This window comes from Squalius cephalus (genome assembly GCF_949319135.1).
Source record: "Squalius cephalus genome assembly, chromosome: 22".
In the NCBI taxonomy this organism is placed as follows: domain Eukaryota; kingdom Metazoa; phylum Chordata; class Actinopteri; order Cypriniformes; family Leuciscidae; genus Squalius; species Squalius cephalus.
Window position 1 is genome coordinate 28,363,721 of NC_137143.1, and position 17,133 is coordinate 28,380,853.

Below are 17,133 nucleotides of genomic sequence, written 5' to 3' on the forward strand. Positions count from 1 at the left end.
CAACCTAATATATTCCCATGATCAGCAGATGGAAGCATTGAGCAACATTTGGTTGAGTTTGGCATTCATTCAGTGAACCATCTGTGCGTCCAGAGTTGCCTTCGTGTACAGAACACAAAGCATTGTGGGTGTTGTAGTCAAGCACCAGCCCTAATACGGCTCATATGAGTGAATGGAACTACATTACCCATAAAACAGGAGTGACAAAATCACTTCGTATTCCTGCTGGATGATCTCACAGCAAACCGAGTTCCCCTCCTAATCTCAGGAATGACATCAGAACAAGAGGAAATCATGGAGTTATATGTTGAAACATGGGGAATAAGTTTATAAGATTGAGTTTTAAACTTTCCTTGAAGAATAGTGCATCTAATAAACTTCATGCACCTCAGATTGGGGATCAACTTCATGGTTGAGAGGGAGGAATTAACGGGCTCGGTCCGTTATCGCCTGCATTAGACTGTGCCGGGTGAAGGCAGACATGTCCGGGGATGAGGACGGGTGTCCCGAGGCGCAGCTGGTCACGGAGGCCGGGCCTAACTGGCTCCGCGCGGAGATCGAGCGCCTGACGCGGGAACTGAGCGAGACGAGCCGGGAGAAGATCCAGGCTGCGGAGTACGGGCTCGTGGTGCTGGAGGAGAACCAGCAGATGAAACAACGCTTTGAAGATCTGGAGAGCGAATATGAGACCGTCAGACAAGAGCTGGATCAGCTCAAAGAGGTGAAACCAACTCATACAATAACCGATTCAAATGTGTTTTTTAAAGTAACGGTTTTTTGTTGCGAGCAGCGGCGCACTAAAGGAAAGTGTATCGGTCTGTGTCTCCACCCATTGTTACATTGTTCTCTCATTTTATGTCCATTCAATGTTCTGAACAGTGTACTTCACAAAATATGAAAAGTCATAAATAACAGGGCGTGTGGAGTAAGAAATATCGATAAATCTGCCGATATTTATGTCGCCATTTTGAAATGATCGGTATAGGTCGATCGATAGCCTTGATAATTGTTGTTGCAGAAATTATTTACTGATTTTTGTGTAAATATTATGTAAAGTAAGTTTTAATTAAATTATTTATGTGCAGTCATCTCAATTTTAAATCTCAATTTGATCATGCAATTTTGAGAGAAATTTAGTCTGTCCAATTGTATTAAAGTGTATTGCACAAATGACACTTGTCAGGAAAAAAAAATTGTAACGTTAGTTCATTTAGGCTAGATGATACAAATGATGTCAGCGGTCAAATGTTTGTTGTTTGCTGTAATAAAGATATAAAATAGGCCTTCAGTCTAAACTGGAATGTGGTGTGATCTGCTAACCTCAAATTGTATTAAAATGATTGTGCATGCAGGTCTCAAAGGAATTGAGGGACTTCATGGAAATTTTCTTAAATAATGCATTTAATGTATATGTTGTTGTAGACTAATCAGTGATTAGGCTGTTCATTATTGTATCGGAAAGGAAAAATATTTAGTTTAATATCAGTTTTCTTTGCATATCTTTATTAGAGATTAAAAAAAAAATCAACGTTGTTACTGGCAGTAAAAAAAAATTACTACCAGTCAAACTCATTTATATAATTTCAAAGCATTATATCAGCATTCTAGCTTGTATTATTGGCATCAGTTGATTATAATAATAATAAACTTATTGGTAGACCTCAAGAAATCTGAAATTTTCTGACAATACCATTACCAGTAATGTCAACACAAGTGATTTATGCAGACAATATATATTGCTGTAAACAAAGGCTATACTTTAAATAAAATTACATTTATTTTAGCATTTAAAGCAATCCTTGTTTGTTTTCATCACAGTAACCTAAAAAAAGACCACAGGAAATCCTGCCTTTTATCTATGGAAAAGCAGGATATTATTTTTTACATTTTAGAGGAGGCTCATGAATATATGTAAAATCACTATTTTCTCTTATATAATGTATAATAGATTAGACATGTAATGTTGATTAGAGACTGATAATGAAACAATGACAAGAAGTGAGATGTTGATGTGAGACAAGAAGTCAGTTTTGTGTGTGTGTGTGTGTGTGACTGAAACCTATATTGGGATGTAGTTTGTATATGAATTGTTTTACAACTGAATAGACTTCATATAGGTTTCTTTTTCAAGTCAGCTTTTGAATGGGTTCTTAATAGCAACTGCACAACTCTCTCTCTCTCTCTCTCCTTTTCCCTTACAACTTCCTGTCAACAACTCAAACATGCAGCAAAGCTCGGACATTAATCCGAATTGTTAGAATTAGTTTAGAGCTTGTCTCGGTTCTGCATATACTTCCTTCTGCTTAATCTTTTCTGCACGGCTCTAAATAAAGGACACAGTCTTCGTCATCTAGTAAGAAGATCTGGGAAAGAAATCGGGCTAAAAAAAGCACCTTAGGCTTGACTCATTTCCAACTCGCACTAGGGGTGTCATTGAGGGGCTTCACCTGGAAGCTATGAAACTCTTTTTGTTTATAAATGCTCTTGTGTATCATTCCAAGCTGCTAAAATACTTCTGTAGGTCAGTGCATGAAATCAGATTAGTAGGCAGATTAACTTGCATGAGTCACAAAAGCAATGCAAATTTGAATATTTATGCAGTACATTGTGAATTTTTATAGTTATAAATTGTATCAATGAACATTTTTCTTTGTTCCACATTAAGGTTTTAACGTTTATATTTTATGTGTTATTAGTAACCATTTATTTATTTTAAATGTATATTTTTACAAGTATGTAAAAACAAGTATGACCTGTTTAGTAGTTTAAAAAATCAATCAATCGCTAATTCCTTTTAAATGGTCTTGCGTTGTGGCAAAATATATATATTTTTTAAAGTACAAATACTCCATGTATCTCAAGTAATCAAAATAAAATATTTTCAGCTTGTCCACTTTTGACCACTTCCACAGGTAGTCGAAAACGCATTCGACCGGATTGCTTTCGTAGTGTAGAGGCTAATATGGTCATATCAAGTGTGTCGCGCAAGTCCTGAAAAGTGAAGCCAAAGCATTTCGATCGCCCCTGGTGGCTGGCTGCAGTATAAGCCTTAAACCCCGCCCTCTCCATGTAATCGATTGGGACGTGAGCCAAACTAAAAAATCCAATAACACTTCAAAGAATTTTTTAAAAAAAGATGGTTTCTGTCATCACGCAGACGTATGTTCAAGTGTTCGTTTTCCCAACAAGTTTGGTTTTAGTTAGTTATTTGATACTATTAAAACAGAGCGCAAATGAGTGGGAGTGTGGGCGGGACCTTGATCCTTCGGCTCCACTACTGTGCAAACTCGAGCTCTGAACGATGTAATCGATATTTTGGCTTCACGTTTCTACTGTGGAAGGAATCAGAGACACCATGTCCATCTTTGTTACACTCTATGGGTCGAATGTGTTCGAACATCCACAAAAGACTGCCTACTCTCCACCTACTGACCTAATGCGTAGGATTACATTATGGGAAGCGCGCCAGTCTGACAGGGTTTAAACTTTGTTGGCTGAAGCCCCAAGTTTGGTTCTATCACCATTTTTAATTTCTAACACACACTCACAGCATTCGGTGTGGTCTTTTGGCTAAAAGAGCAGAAACGAAAGCTGCTGCTCATCGAACGTTTTTCCGTCATCTCCTTTTGCAATGTAAATTGCGTGGGCTTATTTTGTCCATTAGATCGAAAGATCTAAAAAAGCCCATACATTTACCCGCCCCATAGACCCTCCCCTCGAAGAAATCCGGACAGAAGTGTTTGAAAGTGGACAAAAGAGACTAGGTTAAAACACTGGGTGTAAACTCGTCTACTTGTGATCCGATTGACCAAAAAGCATCTCAATACCAGGTGTAAACAGGGCCCACGAGAGAGTGAACGTAGCCTTTAATGTGTTAAAGGCTTTGTTCACACTGTTAGTTTTTGGGATTGACAACCAGTCAACTTACAGTTCTGAGTCTCGAAGTGTCCTGCTTACACTGCAACTGACAGTAGTGTCTCAAATACTGCCTGTATATGAACTTGCAACGGGAGTCAAGCCCGTATTCTCTTATTATACACGCCTGCGCACATATATTCAAACGCGCATACCTATAGACTGAACTCGTAATGTGCATGTGCACGCCATCGGCATTCTCACTGGTTCGCGTTTTTGAAGTTTGTGCAGAGAGAAATGAAGAGTTTTCTGTTAAAACGGTGTCGTGTTAGCGGCCCCTCAGTTAATAACTAATGATCGTTGCGACGGAAGTGAATCAATCAAACTAACTTTAGCTGGACAATAACTTTATTCTAGAGCTGCTATAAAGCCAAAACAATCTCTGTTACTTTGATTTCCTATTCTGGATCTAAAACCTTCAGATTACACACAGCCCATATCTCCATTGCTGTAAGTTACCGAAACCACACTGGAAAGGCCAGAACACATGTGCAGCGCAGAGCGGATCTCTCGCACATGACGTGATGGACAGCTAGTTGTCCAGTCCGGTTCTGTTCAGATTGTGCAGGTTTTCCGAGAATGCAGTTTTAAGTTCTGAAAATGTATGTTTGTGAGTTCGGTTATAGAATGCAGTTGTCACTCCCGTAAATAACTGAACCGTGTGAACATAACCATATGGACTCAAATTCAGGACTGACATCCAAATTCTGCTGCTGTGTGAACGTGGCCAATAATAGGTGTAGCGATCAAGGCTCAGACACGCTGGATCAGATGGAGGGTGAAGTGAGAAGAGGAGATGAGTTAATCCCACTCAAGTATATCGGATCTGCTCTCTGACCTGTTGAACTCCAACGCACACACACACACACACATACATTAACTCATTCTTAAAACACTCTCTAAGCATAGTAAGATGCATTCTTGTCAAGATTAGCATCCTTATGCAAGATGACCATAAGATCTGTTTCTAGGTTAAGTCAGTATGACAAAACACATAGCCTAGCTTAGCTAGCAGGGATTAGATATTTAGATAGTTATAGATATTTATTTTATTATACTTTATATATATGTATATATATATATATATATATATACAGTATATACACACTATAATTCCAAAGTTTGGGGTCAGTAATTTTTTATAAAATGTTTTCATAATAAGTCTCTTATACTTACCAACCCTCATATTCAAAAATAGAGTAAAAAAAGTTAGATTTAAAATAACTGTTTTCTATTTTAATATATTTAAAAATTTAATTTATTCCTGTGATCAAAGCTGAATTTTCAGCATCATTACAGTCTTCAGTGTCACATGATCCTTCAGAAATCATTCTAATATGATGATTTGCTGCTTATAGAAAATTTCTTATTATTATCGATGTTAACAGACATTTAAATATTTTTGTGGAAATTTGAGAAGGCGTCTGATCAAAGCGATGTGGATGTCTGCTCGAGCTCTGCAATTCGGCACTCCGGTAAAGTCGAGTCACGTTCATTTATATAGCACTTTATACAATAGATTGCTTAAAAGCAATCAGCTTTACAGTATTAAACATGAAAAAGCAGTGTCAGTATATCTTTCAATTAGAATTACAACTTCATTTTCACCATTGTGCGCATGTTTTTACTTGTGGACGTCTGACCTCGATTTCCATGTCAAAGAAGGTGGAGCTTCAGAACAAACCTACCTATTAAGTAATAGCCAAGGACCAATGGAGTTTCTAAGGTGTTTACCAGCCAGAGCCCACTTTGCCGGAAAATTTGTTTTGGCAAGTTGTTTCAAACTCCCAAAACGAACTTAATTTTGGCCTGATTATGTTCGAAATGACGTCACACCGGTTTATTCTTAAATTTCGTAGTAGGCTATATCGGGGCCTTAATATAATAATCAATGAAAATAATGCTATGAATGGCCAGTACCTATAACATCACCAATATGTTGTTCATCTCTATTTCTGAAAGTAAAAAGAAGTGTATGTTGATAATGTTGAATTTGGTGGGCATTTTCTTCTTCGTTGTGCTTACACAACTGCTCAGATTTGTGTTCAGTTTGAACTTGTGTCCTAACCAGAATGAAACACTTTGTCAGCTGTGCAGTCCATCAGAAAGGGTTTAAAGTGTGAAAGAATGGTAACGTTTTAGTCTCCTTCAACAAGGGGGGATGAGAATAGAGTATGCATCAGTGTGGTGGGTCCACAGCTGTGCAGGGCTGGGACTCCCTCACCGTAGAGTTGATACAGCCTACCTACAGGCTGCTGTGGTTTATAGGGTTTGTGACTATTTAAAGAAGCGGAAGAGTAAATATTTGAGGTTTCTTAAGCCTAGCGATGGAAAAACTGCAGTTTTCTAAGTGGAATGTTCTTTTTGATCAAGATTTGCAGTTTTATTTGATTTTGCATGCATGATGTAGGGTTCTAGAGTGTAAATGCACATTTTTATCTGATGATAAGGTCTAGCGATAATGAGTGTATTTACAGCAACACATGGAGCTGTAGTGTTAAAAAGTTTGACAGAGGTTCGAGTCCAGCTTAACACTTCTGCGTTTGCCTTTAAGATGAACAATTCTAATTACAAAGTCTGCATTTCTGCTGTTTTGTAAGTATTTTCTATACAACTGGTAGTAGACGGACACTGTGTGTGCTTTGCACATGTTTAGCGTGCTTGACATTATAGCATTATATAAGTTGCTGAACATTTCAGATAATAAAAAAAGTGTGACTTATATTCCCACTTCTATTCTATTTTAGATAAACATCACTAAACGGCACATAAAAACCAAACTAACTTTTGGTTCAGATGCATCTAGTTGGCTATGTGAAGCTAGTTCTTTTTGCCTATCCATAATTTCCTCTTTTCAGTCTCTTGTGAGAAACGTAGCCTATTTGAAAAATGAAGACTTGCTCATGTAAACTTTTAGGAAGTAGGAGATATTTTTAATCTGCCCAGGCACTAATGGATTGGCTCATCTGTCATTTTGAATGCATTTGCCATATTTAAAACAAGATATGTAAACCTTAAGTAGATTTTATTTTTAGACTGTCAATGTTAAACTATTTTCATGTGATATCAATGCTGATATGACTGAAATCTGAGTAATCACTAGAGAAGAGTCAGATGATATCGCTTAATACTCTGCAAACCAAGCCTCTGTCAACTCTCACACAGAGCAAAGCTTGTCTGGTTTCTGAATCAGCTGTCTTTGGCAAGCGGTTTTGTTGTTGTTAGAGAAGATCATGACGTCAATTTGTTTTCCAACCCGGAAGGATAATTCACCATGGATTCCCAATTGAATTTCAAATGGACCTTTAGATTACCAGATTTATGAATAAAATAAGATCTGTGGTTAACATAATACATTACTTAAAGTCTACTACTACTTGTTTCGTTGTACAATATAAATTGTTACTAAGCACTCCAACAGTCAATTACTTGCCTGACCAGTCAAGTTTATAATTAACATTTTTCTTTTTCTCTTTATTCTATTTTATTACTCATAAACTGAAAACTGCCCTGCTAAGAACTTGTTAGAAATTGAAAACAATGAATGAAAAGTAGGCGCTCGAATGCTAATTCTCTTCTAGGTTGTAGGACTACGAACTGAACAGCTGTGTTGAGGATTTGTTCTGTGCAGGTGAGAAGTCTTGCAGCCTAACATCAAAGCTTAATCTTGTTGCTGAAGTCTCAACGGCAGCCTTATTTTACTACAGCGCTGGTATAGATTAATTTAACATGGCCTTTTCTTGGTACTGGTTAAATAGAGTACTCTCTTGATGCATCTCTAGGTGGGTTTAAGCATAGAAATACTGATAATTTTAAGTAGATTCTCAGATGGGAATTAGTGAATTTGGAATTCAACAGAAATATTGTGTCGTCTATGTTTAAAAAAAAGGATAATATCACAAAAATAGATCTTTGCAAATCATTAGTTAGGGAATAGAGAGAAACAAACAGAGGAGGTCTGTATGTTAGCATGGCCTTTATCCGTGGAATCTCTATTCTGGAATCGGAATAAACTTCTAAAGAAATGTCTTGGCAACCCGGAGTGACAGGTGGACCGTTGCCAGATCTTAGCAGCAGCTGCTGTGGCAGGAGGAGGACTTAGCGCTGACACCATTTCCACTTCTCTTTCTGTCGTCCAGTGTCGGAAATGGATGTTTCTTCAACTTGCAGGCACTTTTATTTCCCATGGGTTGATTTGAATTAAAACTGGCATCAGCTTTTTGCTGTGCCTTGATTTATTTTTACTACTTTATTTTACTCAAATGCCCTTTATCTTTCAATGTTATTGTTTTATGCTTGTCCCATACTCAGATGATCAAATATAAACCAATATATATTGCGGAAAACATATTTATTTTAAATATTCATTATTAATTTTAAAACTATGATGATCATTGTGTGAAAATAATTGAAATCTTTTTTACAGAAATTATAATTAACCCACAGTTGTGGCATCATTTCCAACACAGTTTTGCTCCTAATAGTGCCTGGTATTAAACAATGTAAAATGAGGAAAATACTACTGAACAAACTTAGTTAAATTTAATTGTGCGTATTTATGATGCATAAAATACTAGCTATGAAACTACACTTGGCAAGACAAAAGAGTTTGCCATTTTATTCCTATTAATTTTGAAAATGTTATTTCCACCACAATCATTTCCATCACAGAATGCTAATGATACATAATTTGAGGTGTGTTGGAAAAGACACTGTGGTGGCAATACTCACGACTTTCATAAATGTACATGTTGTCATAATTAATACATAGTTATGTTAATACATGATTAATACATAAATTAAACCATTCAAAGTGTGAAAAGTTTTTTTTTTGAGAGGTTTTATTTTCAAAAATTCCAGTCCAGCAGCACTGTTAACATTTATGACTCGTGCTGCCGTGTGTGTGTGTGTGGCAACTTAGTCAGGCTGTAGCATGCCAATGACATCATTCAGACTGGCACACAGATTTAGAAGGGAGAAAAAGAGATAGAAAGAGCGTTTGGATAGAACTCAACTCGTTTTGTCTCTAGCCAGTTACATCATCGGTTTCCAGGAAATGCATCTTTGAGTCTTACAAAATGACCAACATCAAAACTAAACTGTCTGTGGGAATCATGAGATTTGGGGCCAATCTGCAGAACGGATTTAAAAATGGTAAAAGGTGTTAAGCAGAGCTGAGAGAACCAGACTCTTATTTGTAGATGTGTGTTAAAGTCCTCGTGAACCGGAAGTTGCAAACGACTTTTCTCCAGTGTTGTGACGTATTTCCCAGTGAAAAGGAATATTGAACAGAGGGCAGGGTTTTACTCTAGCGCTCCTCCTCTCCATCTCTCACTCATAGCAGACTAACGGTTTGAGGGGAGTGGTTAAGCATTTCCCAACCCAAGCCATCAAACCTACATCATCAGAGAAGGAACGCCATTCCAGACCGGAAGTAAATTTTCACACTTTGATTAAAGATTACGACGGCAAACAATTTTTTTCTGTGTATTAACTTGCACGGATTAATTTTTCACCACAAGACTAGTAATATGCGCTAACAAAGTAAATAGGGTCAATTTTGATTTCAGTTGGACTAAAGAATTTTGGCTGATAAATAGTGAAGATAGCTGTCAACCAATATAAACTACACATAGAAGTCGCATGAGATAAGACTTGTTGTTAGCATGTCTTCAAATGAACATAAATCTTATTGATTTCCCTCAACAGTCAAAACATTTACAATCCTTGGGTCGATTACTTTTAGCCATTTAACTTCTACCCCATATATTCTATAGCGTTTCTTTAGTACAGTTAAGATTAATATGAACCATTAATTACAAAACAAGTCATTTGTTTGTAGCATAGCGCTAGACCTTGATAGTTATAATTCTAACTGTGATCTCTCCCTGATCATGTTCACACAGGCATATGGCCAGGTTCACTCCACCCATAAAAAGGTGGCTGCAGACGGGGAAAGCAGGGAGGAGTCCCTCATCCTGGAGTCGGCATCTAAAGAGGCGTACTATGAGCAGAGAGTGCAGGAACTGCAGGCTGACCTACGACAAACAAAAAACACTCTCACCAGCACCCAGGCTGAGAACGAACGTCTGGCCACCCACGCCCTCGAGCTGAGAGAGGTCCGTGCAGTAGAGGGTTTTGTTAAGTATTTGCAATTTAAACATTAATGTTGTTCAGATAATAGTGTACTCCACAGCGAAGGTTGCAAGGATAAATAGGCTAATATTATACTGTCAACTTATATCTATGTGGTCATACAAACAAACCCAGTGACTTATGCCCCCAGTTTTGCATATAGATTAATTGATTTTTCCATGAAAATTTGTTCCATTCTTAAGAATAATGAGATTGTGGAGCTGCAGCGCAGTCGTCTGCGTGACGACATTCGAGAGTACAAGATCCGAGAGTCTCGTCTGCTGCAAGACTACACTGAACTGGAGGAGGAGAACATCAGCCTGCAGAAACAAGTCTCCACCCTTAAACAGGGTCAGGTTAGTAGTATTGACATTTGGGGGTGGTGTGGAAGAGTAACCAAAGCTCACGATTAATAATCAAAAGGTTGATGGTTCCAGTCCCACAAGGAACAAAACATGCACAATCACCATGTACTTTGGATGAAAGTGTCTGCTTAACGATGACTACTACTTCCACAAAGCTGCATGTGTACAAGTCTTTGCTGTTTTTGGCTTGCTTATGTTACAATCTTGTAATCTCTGACCTCTTCCAAAGGTGGAGTTTGAGGGATTCAAGCATGAGAATCGGCGTTTGGAAGAGGAAGTACAGTACCTAAACAGCCAGCTAGAGGACGCTGTTCGTTTACGCGAAATAGCTGAGCGTCAGCTAACAGAGGCTCTTGAAACCGTAAAAACCGAGCGGGAGCAGAAAGCAGCTCTTCGAAAAGAACTGACACATCACATGACCTTGGGAGACTCCCTCCTTGCCAGCTCATTGGACGGGCTCAAACTGAATGCAGACGAACCTAATAACGACGATGCCATTCTGACATTTGAAAATGGATTTGCTAAGGTCAGTGAGGGTAACGATGAAGATAACAGATTGTTTTCACCAAAGAGAGGTGAAAATTTCCGTCCCGCACCAAGTCTGGTGGATGACTTGTTGACCGAGCTGAACATCTCAGAGATCCAGAAACTCAAGCAACAGCTCTTACAGGTATAGCCATCTTTGAGTATGCTGCAAATGCAATACTTTGCATTTGATTGGCTTTCGACTGTTTGGTAAATTCATTGAAATAGTCAAACTGCTGAAATGAAATGAAAATGATGAACATTTTTCCCCCTTTATTTCACCTTGCAGGTAGAGCGAGAGAAGGTAGCTCTTCTCACCACTTTACAGGACTCTCAGAAGCAGTTAGAGCATGCTCGAGGCGCATTGGCCGAAAAGCAGGAAGCCATGACGAGACTTACCGATGATTTGGGCGCAATGAGAAGACTGCAGGCAGGCAAGGAGCGGCAGTCGGCACTGGACAGTGAGCGAGAGCGCGACAGTCGAGAGGACAATGATGTGGACTATTATGAGCTGGATATCAACGGGCCTGAGATACTTCGCTGCAAGTATGAGGTAGCCATAGGAGAGGCAGGTGAACTGAGGGAGGAGCTTAAAGGACTAAAGTCTGAGCATGATGTGGTGAGTGGGACTGAGAAAAGTCGAGTTTTGTTCAATATTATTTATGTTTCATTAATGGGTTGATGGTACATTGTGTGGCAACATTTATGTATGATTCTAGATGAAGGCTGAGCATGAGGAGGTACGGGCACGACTAGAGGGACAGGTGCGTGACCTCAGTGTTCAAGTGTCTCAGTTGGAGAGCAGCAGCCGTACAGATCGTGATCAAGTCGTTCGGTTGGAAAAGGAGCTGAAGGAAGTGAGTGCAGTCGCGGGCGAGACAGAGGGCAGTCTCAGCGTGGCCCAGGATGAACTTGTTGCCTTCAGCGAAGAGCTTGCAAACCTCTACCACCATGTCTGCATGTGCAACAATGAAACCCCGAATCGTGTCATGCTTGATTTCTACAAAGAGGGTAAAGGAAACAAGACTGAACATAAAGATCGGCAGTCTACATTGACGCAAACCAGCGATAGCACAGCCCAGGCACCCAGGTCTAACTCCACCACTGTTGACAGCTCAACTGCAGTCAGAGAAGATCCCCGTCCTGAACCACTGGACATCTACAACCTGGTAGCAATAATTCGGGATCAGATCCGCTACTTGCAGAAGGCGGTGGACCGTACTACAGAACTATCCAGGCAAAGAGTTGCTTCCCTAGAGTTGGCAGCAGTGGCAGATAAAGACCAAGCTGCTTGCATGGAGGAGATTTTGAAGCTCAAGTCCCTGCTGAGCACTAAGCGAGAACAGATTGCCACGCTGAGGACTGTGCTCAAGGCCAACAAACAGGTGAGAATAAAAAAGATTAGCTTGGCATGAATGTATGATGCCAGAATATTGAGCATGTTGTTGATCATTCAAATGGGATGACTGAGATCATCTTCGTATGTAAAGAGCTCTGAACTGTGGTGTGGTTCTGTCCCTCTTTAGACAGCTGAGGTTGCCCTGGCAAACTTGAAGAGCAAATATGAGACTGAAAAGGCCATGGTCACTGAAACCATCATGAAGTTGAGGAACGAGCTGAAGGCTCTTAAAGAAGATGCTGCCACTTTCTCCTCTCTCAGGGCAATGTTTGCCACCAGGTAGTACAAAAACACATCTGAAAGTTGTTTCTCTTCCAGCTTTCATTGTCTGGCTCGCCCTAATCAAGTAACTCCTCCATTATCCCTGCTCCTGTCCAGAAAACAGTAGGGTTACTTAGGCCCTGTTTACACCGTCGGATCACAAAGTAGATCAAAGAGACACGTACCTGTTTACACCTGGTATTTTAATTCGTCTATTTTGTCCACTTTCAACCACTTCTGATTTCTTCGAGGGGAGTGTTTTTTCAGGTCTTTCGGTCTAATGGCCAAAATAAGTTTGCGAAATTTACATATAAACGTGTCTGGAGACGACAGAAAAACGTGGAGAGCAGCAGCTTTTGTTTCTGCTCTGACAACTGCAAAACCACTCTGAACAGTGAGTGTTAGAAATCAGGAATGGTGAGAGAACATTGCGCTTGGTAAGTTTTTTGTCTTCAAACCAAACTTGGGTCTCAGCCAACAAAGTTTAAACCCCATCTGTCTAGTGTGCTTCCTGTAATGTTTACTAATTAAGTCAGTAGGCGGTCTTTTGTGGCTGTATGAACACATTCGACCACATCTACACCACGAAAGCAATCCAGTTGAATGCGTTTTCAACTACCTCTGGAAGTGGTCAAAAGTGGACAAGCTCAAAACATTTTAGACCCCATTCACACCTGTATTTGGCGTCGTCCACTTGTGATACAATCGACCAAAACGCGTATTAATACCAGGTGTAAACAGGGCTTTTATTTAGGAACTAAATCTGGTTTATTACATCTCACTTACTCTATCCCTCTTTCACTTTTTCTTCTTTAGGTGTGATGAGTATGTAACACAACTGGACGACATGCAGAGGCAGCTGGCTGCAGCGGAAGATGAGAAGAAGACTCTGAACTCCCTCCTGCGTATGGCCATCCAGCAAAAACTGGCCCTCACTCAGCGACTGGAGGATCTGGAGTTTGACCACGAGCAGTCCCGAAGGGGATCCGGTGCTGGGCCAGGTGGACGTGGGAAGGCTCCTTCTGGGCGTGGCAGAGGACCCTTGTCTTTTTCCAGCCCCCATGTAAGTCCTAGACTTCCCTGTAAGAACCGACCACAACCACACGGCCTCATTGGAAGTCCTGCGGTTTTCTGCAGTGAGAAGTATAAAATTCTGTGTGATGCTGGATCCGATTAACACCTGTGTGTAACTGTCACTCATCAGCATCCTCATACTAACTAACACTCCTTTTACTGTATGTGTGCTTGGGACAAAACAACACTAACATGTTTGTACTAACAGTTCTGATGTGTTAACTTTTGTTCTGTAGATATCTGGAGAGAATAGATGTGTTGGTAATGCCATCCTCCCTACTAGGGTTATCAAGATCACTACACTTGCTAGTTCACTGAAAAAATTATCATTGTTTTTGGAGTTTTCCAAAAGTGAATAGGTGAACTCCAATATTTGGGTATTTTTTGCAACTTTTAGTATTGACGAGTGTCGGTATATACTATATTTGGCAAATTCTGCAGTATATGACCAGAACACACTGTAATGTATAATGCAATGCATTAGTTTCATTTCCAGTGACTTTGTACAAACAAATATATTGTATTGGAACTAAACTACAGGGATGTAGATATCCTATGAACAAGGATGGAGGAAATGATTAGAGACAATGTCTTATCATGTTAAATATATCTGTCCATATCTAAATGTGGCTTTTCTGTCTGAAAGTTCGAACCCAATGTTTCTACTCGAACATAGCCAGCACTGAGAATACTGAATGTCATTGAGTTAAACCCAGTTTCACAAAGCTAGTCTGTTAATCTCTGTGTCAGTGGGAATAAATCTGTGTAATCCCAACAGAGACGCACCTTGTTGAGCCTGCTGGGAGATTTGCAATCCAGGTTGCAACCTGCAACCCTAAAGCACATAATTGATGCTGCAGATTATTTTGCTAAAAATATTTCAAAAATGAAAGGTCTTTTGTTAAATATGATGTCTATATTTGTGAAAAGATTTCATAAAGATGATGTCCATGTTTGCGTGCAAAGAAAAATGCATTAAGAAATTTTAGACTATCCTTCTCCAAGATGAATTTAGTTTCAACTGTGATTTTATGTCATTTCATGTCTTTGTTGATTTTGTTCATCCTATTTCATCTAGCCATTAAGCCAGCATAACATACATTGTCCATGTTGTCTTCACAGTGGTGACTCTGAACCACTGTAGCATGCATGATCTGCTCTCAGTCTCAAACCTTTGTATTAGATTGCATGTTGTCTGATGCATGTGAGTCCTGTTTCCTGCTGTCCATTGCATCAGGAAGAGTGAGTCTTCTGTTTTGCTGTGTACTAATGGGTCTAACTGGTCTCATTGTAAACGGTAACATTCACTTTGCCTACTTCCATGTGAACTTTACTTATTAGGATATATTATTTAAAGGGATAGCTCACCTAAAAATCAAAATTCTGTCATTAATTACTTAACTTCATGTCGTTCCAAACCCGTAAGACATTCGTTCATCTTCGGAACGCAAAGCACTTGCGTTACTTCATAAAATTGAGGTTAAACCACTGGAGTCACATGGATTACTTTTATGTTTTTACATTTCTGGGGCTTGAAAGTGGTAGTTGCATAGCTGTCAATGGACTGACAGAAAGCTCTCAGATTTCATCTAAAAAAAAATTTATTTGGTTCCGAAGATGAACGAAAGCCTTACGGGTTTGGAACGACATGAGGGTGAGCTATTAATGACAGAATTTAAATTTTTGGGTGAACTATCCTTTTAAGTTACATTTGGATAATTTATGATGTGATCATTCTGATGATTGTTTTGTTTCTCAATTTTGCAGTAATTTTATTAGCTCTGGCTCCTTCACTCTACACTATACGTCCAGAATACACATGCCTGGTTCAATTTTGGAAACAAGAAATTTGTCCCTGGATGTGGCTGCAAGGAAACACAGGCTCACATGTAAAGCCGGCCGGTCTATGTAATCATTTATTCTGACTGTTACTGTGGTATTTTATTTTTTCTGCTTTGTTTGTTTTTTTTTTTTTTTTAAACTGTGCACTTTTAGTGCATTAGTTATTATTATGTAAGAGATGCACATTTCAGTATACTTAGCACATTTATTGTTTTGCTCTTGCAAATTTTACGTATTTAACTGAACAAAAAAATAATATAAGAACTATTTGTTTGTTTATTGTATTTTAAATGCTTAACTGCCTGGTTCTAAGCATACTCCAGGGAGGACAATTATGTTTAATAGGCCTATGTTTCTTGTTCTGTTCAGTAGTCAAACATTCTAACTGAACATTATCTTGCTAGTTAGTTTAACTCCACTAAAAGAACAATGAATTTGACCGGAAAACTTTCATAGTTGGTCACGGAAAGTGTTAAATTCAAGACATTTATAAAAAAACAAATCGATTCCAAATTGGAATACTTTCTACATTGTTTGCCAAATACTGCATTAAGGTCTGCATTTTGTGTTTTACAATGCAATACATTATTTGTTTTTAGACATTATCTGTTTTATATAATCCTCTCCTAAGACCTCCTGTGCCTTTTATTGGTTTTTGTTTTCATGAACAGTTTTTCTGTCAGTCTCGCTATAGATCTAAACCATTTGGCTCAGTGTGAACATCCAATTTGGATAGTAATTAAACACTCCTTTTGAAATTCAACTCAGATTGCTTGTTTAGGAGATTTTAAATGGTAGTAAGGATTAAGTGTGTTAAAATCATACATTCCTTTGAGGAAGAAATGATTTCTGATGGCGGTCTTATTGGCTGTCTGTTGACATTGTTTTCATTATTTTCCTATGTGTAACCTTGATAATATTTTGTTTGAATTTCAGCAAGCAGAAAACTTTGCCTCAGAACATTTGTGCCATTTCAAATTTAAGACATTATAAGTTTTAAATTACCTTTTTCCTTTCTTTTTTTCTTCTTCTTTTGACCACAAATTAAGTGCAATTTTGTGCTGTTTCTGGAGTGTATGCAATAGTTTTCTATTTGCTGAAAACCGCTTCATCAGCCATGTCATAGCTTATTGTGACATTTTGAGTTTATTTTTACACATTTGTATGGGATGACCTCACGTCTTCGTTCATATTTATTCATAATGTATCGTTCAGTATTAATGACTAGGTTTATATGCATTTTAACCGGCACATGAGTTGCCTCTCTTTGCATTTCTACTTGAAATCTTACAGGTACAGTGTAAGCTATACCGCATCACCTGTTTTTTTGTTTGTTTTTGTACAGTACTGATTTCAATTTTGGGCTATTTTTCTAAACATTTGAGATTCCCTGTACTTTATCATGAGGAACACATTATAGGCCCATGTCTGTCTTAACATTTTGACAAAAAAACGAGGAAAAAAATAAACTAATGTAAAATATTGCATTTGTGTGTAACTGAATGTGTGTATAGATAGATAACGTGTGTTTACACATATGTATGAATGGGCTATGTATACATATTATTTTACTTTATACATTATAAATTATTTACACATAATACACGTAATAGATTG

At 38.6% G+C, this 17,133-nt stretch overlaps 1 protein-coding gene across 2 annotated transcripts; it reads left to right on the plus strand.

The window, feature by feature from the left end:
• The first annotated feature begins 237 nt into the window (after positions 1 to 237).
• LOC307150007 (bicaudal D homolog 2) lies at positions 238 to 17,002 on the plus strand. 2 transcript variants are annotated; one of them, XM_079856731.1, is made up of 9 exons: positions 238 to 721; positions 9,822 to 10,034; positions 10,254 to 10,406; positions 10,645 to 11,085; positions 11,230 to 11,559; positions 11,660 to 12,325; positions 12,467 to 12,618; positions 13,417 to 13,663; positions 15,442 to 17,002. In XM_079856731.1, exons 1-9 carry the CDS (start codon positions 482 to 484, stop codon positions 15,442 to 15,444), a joined length of 2,445 nt encoding a protein of 814 aa, XP_079712857.1. In that variant the 5' UTR covers positions 238 to 481; the 3' UTR covers positions 15,445 to 17,002. The 2 variants fall into 2 exon arrangements, with proteins under 2 accessions (XP_079712857.1, XP_079712856.1); XM_079856730.1 differs by lacking the exon at positions 15,442 to 17,002 and having other exon boundaries at positions 13,417 to 13,881.
• The last annotated feature ends 131 nt before the right edge of the window (positions 17,003 to 17,133 follow it).

Bases quoted from the DNA above. Each gene is read 5' to 3' on its own strand.
- LOC307150007 (XM_079856730.1), top strand. From the start codon at position 482: ATGTCCGGGGATGAGGACGGGTGTCCCGAGGCGCAGCTGGTCACGGAG. The intron at 722-9,821 runs GTGAAACCAACT...ATGTTCACACAG, and splicing joins AGCTGGATCAGCTCAAAGAG to GCATATGGCCAGGTTCACTC. The intron at 12,619-13,416 runs GTAGTACAAAAA...TTTCTTCTTTAG, and splicing joins AGGGCAATGTTTGCCACCAG to GTGTGATGAGTATGTAACAC.